The 11,331-nt window shown below is 34.0% G+C and overlaps 1 protein-coding gene across 1 annotated transcript; it reads left to right on the forward strand.

Annotated features, from left to right (window-relative positions):
• Positions 1-268: 268 nt before the first annotated feature.
• On the forward strand, positions 269-2,528 carry LOC127135609 (protein ELF4-LIKE 4). The gene is made up of 2 exons (XM_051062276.1): positions 269-486; positions 1,870-2,528. Exon 2 carries the CDS (start codon positions 1,915-1,917, stop codon positions 2,257-2,259), a length of 345 nt encoding a protein of 114 aa, XP_050918233.1. The 5' UTR covers positions 269-486; positions 1,870-1,914; the 3' UTR covers positions 2,260-2,528.
• The last annotated feature ends 8,803 nt before the right edge of the window (positions 2,529-11,331 follow it).

Raw genomic sequence — 11,331 nt, forward strand, 5'->3', positions numbered from 1 at the left:
AGCACTAATTTAAATAGAATTGGTCACCCACTTTATCATCTCTATCTAAGTTCTAGAAAAAAAACTCTAAAAAACATGAATAAGTCGGATACAATTCTTTATTAAAATGGAAAAAGCTCACAGGTTCTAAATTTCTAATTATCAATATACAAATAATATAAAAAATGAAAACACCTATTTTCGCTAAAAAAAAATTGGATATTAAATATTAAATTATCATTAAAATCTTATGAGAAAAAAGGTGTTATTGTTAAAAATTTATTAAGAAAAGGGTCCAAACGTGAGCGTGACTGTCAAATCTACATGTTCTCTCTCCCTCTTCACTTTCTCTCTCTTCACTTTCTCTCTCTAAACAAAGAATTCAATTCACATTTCACAGCACACACATACCTCCTTCCTTCCCTCCCGAGATTTCACCTTCACTCTTCCGCTTAATCTCTCAATCTCACTCTTCTTCCCCAAAATATAATGCTCCCGATTCATAAGGTACCATTTTTTATTTCATATGTATAATAATTTTCATCATATTCATCGTATAAACAATTTATAATTAAATTATCAAGAAACTATTCATCAATTTGTTTTATATACAAAAATAAATATTTTGTTTTCTCCTCAAAATTCGTTAATCTTCTCTTTTATTTCTCTGTTCATACATTGATTTTGTTAATTTTTCTCCATTCTGTTTCGAGATTTTTTTTCTTCCTCGAGTTAAATATTCTCAGAAGATCTCTACAGTTTGAGATTCGTTGTTTCTTGAAATCAGCAATTTTCCAATTCTATCCATTATTTTAACATTTTAATTTTTTTTATTTACTTATTATTATAATATAATTTATGAAATTCTCTGTTATGTTTTAGTTATGAGCAATGCAATTCAATGTATGTATGGATTTTGAACGGTTAGTTATTTTTATTTTTGGTTTTAGGATTTTTTTTAATTTTATTTTTTTTTGTTGAAAAAGGTTAATGATTGATTTTTATTTTTGAGGCAATTTGTGTTTCTGAGATTCTTTTATGAAACTCTGTGCTTTTAGGTAAATATTTTTCTGAGTACAATAACAAAAGGTACCCTTTTATGGAAACGGATCTGCTTCTTTTTTTTTCCAATTCAAAATATGTATAATTAAATTAAAATTATTAGTTATTATCGCTATCAATAATAATTATAATAATAGTACTTGTATTAGTACTTGTAATTAGTAATCCTAATAATAATAATAATAATAGAATAATAATTATTGATGTTTATAGTTTGATTCCATTTGCTCTGGAAAAGTAACTAATAGAAGTCATGATTTCTACAACAGACCTTGTCTCATCTGCAAAATGCCTTAAAAAATTCCAAAACTGTTCACGTTTTGTCTCTCTGTTATGTTTTTAGTGCAGGCCTGTACAGATTGTAGGATATGATTATGGATACTATTATTAAAAATGCGCATTAAGTGCATAATCGCGGGTTCGGACCCATTTACGGATTCGAAACCACGATTCAACATATTAAATGTTTCTGCTGAGTCTGTTAAGCAAGTTTAGTTGGTAGTTGTGCTGAGATATCTGACTGCATGACTGTAGTGATGCGGTTTTGAACTCGCAATTCAATTTATTAAATGTTTCTGTGGGTCCCGTTAAGTCGACTCGGTTGATAGCTGTGTAGCGACATTTAACCATTGACGCGAGTTTGAATCAGCGGCTCAACGAGTTAAATGTGTCTGCAGGTCTTGTTAAGCCAGCTTGATAGCTTTGCTCGGACATCTGATTGCAACATCCCATTTATTCATCTTTTAAAAAATGAAAAATTTCAACAGTTTATTATTCATAATTGTTAAATCATTTTTTTATATTTTGTTATATGTAATGATTGTGCAGGGTTGGTTCTGACTTGAATTTTGGGTTTTTGACTAAATAACAAGAATGGAGGATGATACATTTTCTGGTATTGGAAATGGAACACAAATTGATACTAAGATTTTGGGTACTTTTCAGAAGAGTTTTGTTCAAGTGCAGAACATTTTGGATCAGAACAGGTTATTAATCAATGAGATAAACCAGAATCACGAGTCTAAGATTCCTGATAATTTAAGCAGGAATGTTGGACTTATTAAAGAGCTCAACAACAATATTAGACGAGTCGTTGAATTATACGCGGATCTTTCAAGTTCGTTTACGAAATCTATGGATGTTACTTCGGAAGGAGATTCAAGTGGTGCTGTGAAATCAGATGGAAAAGGTGGACACAAAAGAATCAGGCCTACGTAGAAAAAAGAGGGTTTGTTTTTCTTAATTCTTTTGATTTGTGAAGAACCATAAACTTCACAATCTGGTTGAGGTGTAGAACATGTTTAGGTTCTTTAGTCGAAATCGAAATCGAAACTATCTTCTTGTCTTACAAGATTTTCTTAAGCATAACTATTTATGTTTTCAAATATAAAAATTATATGTTGATTTTCCAAATTCCAACCCATTTCCTCTCATTGTAAAACCTTGTAATTTTGAATCTAATAAAAAATCAAAGCATGTTTATGATACTATAGAAATTGAATCACTCTTGTGTTCAAAATGGTAATAATTGATAGTTTCTTCTCTATATGTTGTTTTTTCAATGATGAACTTGATTGCATGAGTTGAGTCTTTCAACTTGCTTTAACTTTTCTCCTTGTTAAAAGGAGGTAAAGGCTCTTCACTTAACTTTGTCTATAATTCTTTTAGATGGGAACTCATCATGATACCTTTTTTTATTCTCTTTACTAGTTCAACCAAAATGTTGGTCCTTTTTCTTACTTTATAGATGATATCTGAAATTGAGAAAGGATTGCAGATCCTGTTTTAGGCCTATTCCCATGAAATCAGAGCTTTCTATTTCATGTTTGTCCTTGTCTGTGAGAACCAACAAGAGTTTTTTTCGGCATAATAACTTGAATTTCATCGTTTAAAAAGTGAATAATTGGAATGTCACGGGCTCGAAACCGCACCCCTGCAATCAGATGTCTATGCACATCGATCAATTGAGCTGGTTTAATGGGAACGAAGAGCATATATTTTTAAACTTAAATTTTGTTGACAGAGAAAAATGTTAGTAGCTTAGATGCACGAACACAGACATCAGACACGACACCAACACTAATAATAATTTGAAAAAAAATGAATAAATTAAATATAATTATAAATGTTTTGTCGGTCGGTGTCAGACACATGTAGAGATAAAAAAAAATACAAACTCACATTTTTTTCAGAAGTGTGAGGTTTGTTGCAAGAGGGAAGAAATCAGCTTTTGATAAATCTTTTTTGTTGTTGATCACACAGAACCACAAAAACAGAATCTTAGATAAGAGACTATGAGTTGTTGACTATTATTTTATATTTTTCTTCTTTTTTACTCAAATGAATGACATTGGCTGGTAAAGTAAGGTATTTTTGTTAGCATATAGTTATAATACAGAAATGTACAGTATAGTAGATGTATATAAACAGTGACACCCCAACAACATGACAAGAGACACAAAGATTCTCTTTTGGAAGTTAACTTCTCCATGTTTATCTCTTTCTTTCTTAGGTTCTTCCTCTTGATCTACTTTTCAATTTCCCCCTACTTTTTATTCTCTTTATGCAATAAATGTCCTCAATGACAAACCTTATTATAGTTGAAAATTCTCTGGCTTGGATTTCTCTCTCTCTCACTGATTGAGCAGATTCTTTGTTGGTGGGTCCAGTTTGTGGCAACCTAATTTCCTGATCTTAGGAAAGAGGCCCACATGAGTGATTGCTGAAAATGGCCTGTTTCTGGTTTAGATTTTGCACATTGTAGGAAAGGACATTTTCCTTATCTACAAAATTGATTCCTTTATCCATATTCATTACTCTCTTTATTCATAGATCATAATCAAATTCACTTTGATTTAGCTTTCTAGAGCATCTCTAATGGTGCAATTAAGATTAAATTGTTAAACTAAACTTTGGCCACTTCTAGTAGGCTACACCAATGATACTGTTTGGGGTAGCGTAGCGTCCAATTAAACGCATATTTGATTTTGAATAAGCTGTTTCTTATAATTTTCATGTGTTTAGTATAATTTTTTTACAAAATAAGGTATTTTTTATGTGCAATTCTAAAAATTAATTTTGAGTCGAAGAGAACCACAATGAGTTACATAGCTCTTCAAGGAAACTTAACACCGTTGAGTGTACATGACTGAGTTCGAATTTAAGATCATTATTAAGAAAAAAGAGATTCCTTACCATCTAATTCAAAGTCTTTTGGATCAATAATAAAAGTTTAACCTCATAAAATAGTCATTAGTAAAACCATTTTTGATCCTCCAATAATTTTTTGTTCTAAATTTTTTCTAGTAATAAAGTAAAACACCACCATGTGGCAGAAATTATGAGAGCTACTGTCACTTTCTTAAAATGGCCCAAAAAGGATTTGGAATTATTAACTTAACTAGTTCATTATTGACTAATCACTTGCACACTCTTGTTTACCACTGCACACAAAAAATGACATAATGATAATAACATTAACATCATAAATTACTCATTTCACAACCAAACAAATAATAACAACTTGGATAACACAATTTAGTTAAACCTTATAGCAATCAATTAACCTTATATAAATAGAAAGAGAATGGTAGGGAACAGTGTTCTATACAGATATGATATGCATGCAATGTTTGAGGTAATCATCAAGGTCTGAAAAATCTATAATAAAAAATGTTTTTGGTCCCTACACAAGCCAAGACAAATTAAACATTGTCTATCACATAACATGTGCAGTGGGAATCTACTTTTCTCTTTGTTCCTTGCATTTCCAGCAAATAGGTTGGAAAGGAGGCCAACTCTAGTTTGCCCTTTGAAAGCAATTTTTTATATAATAATTATGTAACTTGTTGATATGATATTGACCCTATTAATGTAAGTTGATTATAATAATCCACCTCCCCATGCTGGAAATGTTTGATTATGGCTTAATGACGGTTCTTATAATAACTTCATGATAATTTTTAATATGTTATCATCTTTTTTTTTCTTTTTTTCTTTTTAAAAATAAAAACAATCTTTTTTTAGGAAAATAGTGTTGTCTCAGGCCTAACTTTAACCTCTGTTGCGATTATATTAGGCATGATAATAAAAATCTTATCCGCATATATTCATTTGAATTCGTCTTGACATTGACGGAAAATCTGTTTTTATTGGATTTGTGTATGGATTTAAATTTTTCTCCATTAAAAAATATGATGATTAGTCAGGTAAGAAGAACACCGATACCCATTTCACTTTATTATCAATATTTTGATATTTTGGTTTTTACTTTATTATTTTAAATATATAGTTTTGAAATTTTTTGAAATTCTTTATTTTTTTTATAGGTAATGTAATTTGATTTTGGAAAAACAAACTTTTTTTATTTTCAAAAATTGATTACACGTCAGGAATTTAGGTTTGGACGTGGAAGATAAAATCGTTCCTGCCCCGCTGTCTTGCTAACTATATTCCGTTTTAGGGGTTAGTTATTTTAGTTCTAAAGAATTTGGTATTTTATAAATTAACATATGTATCTTAGGAATTTGGATTGAATTTAAGTCATTCTTATAAAATCGATTATTGAGGTGAAGACAATCTAAACTTTTGAAACGCTACAAATTATATATCTAAGTAATGTGTCAAATCAACGGACGAAAAATTTCAAAATCGAGCTTGCATACATCAGTTTTATTAATCTATGTTTCACGTAGTTTAACCTGATGTGCTCGTTTTATTTTTCGACTATTTTTTCAGTCACATTTTGATTCGCTTGAACGTTTTAACCGAACATTTTTTATTTCAAAATTTGACAAAAATCTGTATGTTTTCGAGAAGTTTATTTTACATTGATCATTATGGTGCAGTCATTTTAATTTTCTGGGCAGTCGTGTGCCCGATTTTTATTCATTTTTTATCTGTTTATTTTTGTTTTCTAGTTAAAATAATCGGGACAATTATTTAGAATTAATCATGTTTTTAGTTTGAATTTTGGTTGTGTCATTTATTTTTATTTTTATTTTTGAAATCTTATTTAACAATTAATTTTGGTAAGGAAAATAAAAAAAAATAACAAAAATGTCTCAACCCTCCAATGGAAGCGAGACATGTGTCACCTCACATGGGATATTTCCAATTGGCAACAATTGGCGCCTTTCAATGAGGAGGGACCACACACGTGTTTGTTTTGATCCAATAACCCACTCACTTCTCTCCCTTATCCCTCTACTATTAGAGTGACATCACACTAATAACAATTGGTTAATCCCATGTAAATCACGTATATGCCTTCTCTCTCATACTAGTGTTAAAAAAAATTCTGATCCCTTAAATACATGACTTTTTTCACTCAGTACAATTGGAAGAGAGAGTTTTTAGAAAAAGAGGAAACCTTCCTCATACAAATCGAAAAAACCAATGAGATACTTCCATTGTCGGCAAAACAACAACCATAAAATCACTCCTCACTCCTATCATCTTCCACTCAACATACATCAACCTTCACACTCCATATTCTTCCACGAAAACTACCACCGGAATACTCAACCTTACTCCATAACCACTTCCATACACACTTTTACCATCTTCAAACTCTCCAATTGAAACTTCACCTTCAAAAAAGACACACTCCCCTTTATAACCACCTTAACTAGCGCACCACCATTCTTAAAAAAAAAACTCGAACTACATTCATCTTAACATCTCTCCGTTCGAAACAACGACAACTATTGATCGGGAAAATAGCAAGTGTACTATTTTGCCTTTTATAGTAATAATGGGGGAATTCCCCGAATGTCGATCTCAAGGACTGCACGTCAATATCGAGTTTAAATTATGATTCAATTAAACAAAAAGTATTAATTTGGTTTTTAGATGTAAAAATATAAAAATAAAGGCAAAGGCAAATAAGGATGAAAATAAGGGTTTGCAAGGTAAGAGGAACAACGCCAGGGAAGGTGTATGATTTATCCATGTAACAACTCCGAGTCACTATTGCACCAACAAATATCAATTACTACCAGTTCTCAAGGGTATTTTCTCCCAAGTCCTTGGTGAGAAAACCTTTAATCAATCTACCCTAATTTCTATGTCCATAGGCAATTAGGATGAAGTTAAGCTTTATTATATCAAGAATACTCTGGTTCATACAGGGTACCCCTAGTCTTAGGTTATATCTACTGTAGAGTAACCTTATGAAAACCTTATCAATGGCGATCTAGCCTAATTGATAACCACAAAACAATCTCGATTGGCCCGAAAGAGAAAGCATTAAACACATCAAAAAGGTACTGAAATTTTGGTATCAGATATAAGATGTCAAAGGTAATGTTACGACACTGATATCTGCTAACACACAATGGATAAAATAAACAGAATGGTAAAGCGAATAACACAAGCAATTGTTAACCCAGTTCGGTGCAACTCACCTACGTCTGGGGGCTACCAAGCCAGGAAGGAAATTCACTAAAGTAGAATTAGTTCAAAGACTCTCCGTACACTTCAACAAGTTACAGTCTTTATCACCTAATCTCTACCCGTGCAATTTCTACCTAAGCACTCTTAGATATGAGAACCCACTCACTTCCCTTACAATCACACACCAGTGATTTTAAACAACTATCCCTTGTGAAAAGAAAATACTTTTCAATTACAAACTCTTGATTTTACTTCACAGTTTCAATCAAGAAGACACACTCTTGATCTTGCTTCAAAGCTTTGATCAAGAAGACACACACTTGATCTTGCTTCACAACTTTGATCAAGTAGACACACACTCTTGCTTAACAGCTTTAGAGTGACAAATTACAACCACAAATCAGTCCAATTCAATCATCAATGGATGACTTGAATGACCTACAAGTCTTACGACTAAACAGACACAAACCCTAGCTCTCTCTCTATATTTCGCTCAGTCTTGGTTGTGTGTTCAAACAGGTTTTCTAAGTCCCTTTTTATAGAAGCATCCAGCTGGGCTTGGACATCTTGAAAACCCTAAATCTATTTTCCAATCAAATCTTTTTATAACAGCTGTATAGATCTCCTTAGGAAATAAGTAAATCTGGTTGTAATCCATGATTGAATGCGCCAGCTAGCCATATCTTCAATCATCCAAAGATTTCCATTAATTGTGCAATCACAAAACACCAGACATTCATACTGAATGTTCTGTGTACAGGATGTCATGACATCGGGTCTGACATCCTGGAAAAATCCTACATAATCCAATAATTCCTTTTATAGCTTTTAGCAGGTACAGCCATATCAGAAGCCATGACATTGTGTATGTCATCTGAAACAATCCTGCATGAACATGTCTTCCATTTAAGCTCCAGCAGGTACAACCAATATCAGAAGCCTTGTCATTGTATGTGACATTCTGAAACAATCCTGCTTGCACATGTTCTTAAATTCCAGCAGGTACATAGGATATCTCATGTTAAGACATCACACATGACATCTTGTGAACACTCTTTGTTTTACCAAAATTGCTGCCAACACTTAGATACAACAAACTCCCCCTTTGGCAAATTTTGGCTAAAATATATATCTGTCTTTTTGTTCACAAGGCAAACTATCAGCAGTTTAAACAACATAACAGAAGTTTAATCAGCAGCAGAAGCAAAACAATTACTAGCTATGGCTACTAGTAATACATACATGCACAAGGGTACTTCTCCTCCCCCTAAGTCTGTGCAACAAACAACAGAATTACTAGTTATGGATGCAACTAGTAAGACACACAAATGCACACTGCACAAGGGTACTTCTTCTCCCCCTCAATCTGTGCATTCATCAAATAATAGCTACTGTAACTCCAGCACCTGTACCAGCCAGAATGTCATACTGACATCTGCTTCAACATCAACACCTGTGCACCATATCAGACATCCTGTTTGACATCTGTAAATAGACAAACATACTGTTGTAGCACCTGTGCACTTTTTCCAATAATAGCTGTCCTTCAGTCCAGCCGCACACATCTCTCCACAACTGCTTCCATATACATCTCTCCACAACTACTTCCATATCAACACTTCTCCCCCTTTTTAGTCAAAATTGACCAAAGGTGACCAATTAGACAAAATAAATGTAAATTAGTCTGTCAGAGAATGTCAGGACAGATGTTATAACATTAAACATGTTAAAACATAATATTCAAGCAGTACACACCATCATTATACACAGCTGAAAGCTGAGACAATGAACAAATCCAAGGAACTCTTTAAGAGCCCTAAATATTACAAAACAGACATCAATGAAGACTGCCACACATTATACAATTTAAAAGAAAACTAATAACTCCATATTGCAGCAGCAAAACATCTCCCAGAACATCAGACACACCAGCTTCACAGTCTTCATTCTTTAACAAACAAGAGGAGGAACTATCAATCAGAGGAAGAAGTATCATCTTCGCCTTCTTCTTCATCTTCAGAGCCATCAGAGCTTTCAGAGATGTCACAGGATTGTGCTTTTTCATCTGAGTCCTTACCAACTTTTTCTATCTTCTTCTCTTTCAGGCTACAAATAAGAGCTTCCAAAGCTTCTTTTCTAGCTTTGGCCACATTTATACCATTCTCCAATTCCTTGCAGGTTTCTCTTAGTTGGTCAATTAGGCTCCCTTGAGATGCAGGTTCCCTTCTGGCAGATGTCATAACAACATCATTGACATGACTACCCTCAAAAAGCTTATAGTGAATTGATAGAGGGGTCTTTCTCCTGCTTGGAATATCACCAGCACTTAGGATTCCTGGTTGTTGACTCAGGATGATGCCACAGATGATAGATGGGAATGAAATGGGCAACTTTACAGCATTGGTGGAGGCATGTCTGATGGTTTGATCAAACACAAACTTTCCAAAATCATAGTTTATCTTAGTTCCAATGGCATGAATGATCCTCCCAAGAGCAATGGAGATGGTAGATATGTGATTAGTGGGTACCCAATTTGCTGAACCAATCTTGTGCAAGATGGCATACTTGACAGTTAGTTTACTAGCAGATAGGTGTTTCCTACTAGGCCATTCCTTAACTTGCCCAGCTGTGATCATCCTACAGATCTCATTATCTGTGGTCTCTAGATCTACCCCTCCATCAGTTCCTCTCCCTAGGAACCTGTTGATGATGGTTGGTGAAAGTTTCACACACTTACCCCTAACAACCACTTTGCAGACCTCCCTGCTGCTTTTTCCATAACTCTCCTCAAGAATGTTTACAATGAATTCTTTGACTAGCCCTTCATAGCATTGAGGCAGAGCAGTCACAGTTTTCATAAGACCAGTTGCCTTGATTAACTCCATTACTTCCTTCACTTCAACAGTCTCTTTCCCCAATTCTCTTTCAACCGCTACCCTTCTTTGAGTGACAAACCTCCATTTGTCTAGGTGCTCAGCAGCTACTTTGTTAGAAGACTTCTTTACAGCCTTTCTTTTGTCAAAGGAGATGTCTGGGACATCGTCTTCGACATTCTCATTAGATTCAGAACTCTCACTATCTTTCTTCTTCCTGACCTCTACTTTACTCCAAGATTTGGAGGGACCTCTACCAGCAACCCTTTTCTCTTTCCTACCTGTCCTTATCTCAGCCATACTCTTCCTTTTTCTCAGTCTATTAGCTACACTTGTTTTCACAAGATTGACCAACGTGTCATCTTCTTCCTCAGACCTTTCTTCCTCAATGTCCTGAGCAGTATTAGGGGACATACTAGGTATGTTTTTTCCAAGAGAACATAGTCCCTCAGCAACTACTTCCTTTTCTGTTTTAGATGAGTCATCATCTTTCTCAGCTTGGGTTTCCACCTCAGGAGAGGGGTCCCTTCTGGACAAAGGGCTAAAAATGTCCTTAACTCCATGCTCTTCATTCAGTATCCTAGTAACTACGTTTCTTATGATGCGATCAGTAGAGTGCATGTCCTCTTTATCAGGAGATTTTTCAGGAGTGCTACCTTGCTTAGCTCCGGCCATGGAGGGGAGCCTGGAACGTCACCTGGTATCATACGCAGAGGGGTTGTGTCTATCAAATCTTCATCTAAAAATTCCATGGAGGAAGTTCTAGTATGGAAGGGTTTTGAGCTAGAGGTTGATGGATGTTGAGACATGCTGTTGAACTTTTGAGAAAACTTTCTTTGCCCTAGCAGAGGTTCTCTGAGTAGTTTGATGAAGATGGAAAGAATTGTGTTCAGGCAGAGCGTGCAAATGAAATAGATACTATTTTCAATACTAGGAGATGATTCATTATTAATGTGGCTTTTTCTTTTCATTGGGCAGACAATATTTTTCTTGCCTTTTCCACTCCACATTAATTGCCATA

Source organism: Lathyrus oleraceus, chromosome 1, assembly GCF_024323335.1.
Source record: "Lathyrus oleraceus cultivar Zhongwan6 chromosome 1, CAAS_Psat_ZW6_1.0, whole genome shotgun sequence".
Classification (NCBI taxonomy): Eukaryota; Viridiplantae; Streptophyta; class Magnoliopsida; order Fabales; family Fabaceae; genus Lathyrus; species Lathyrus oleraceus.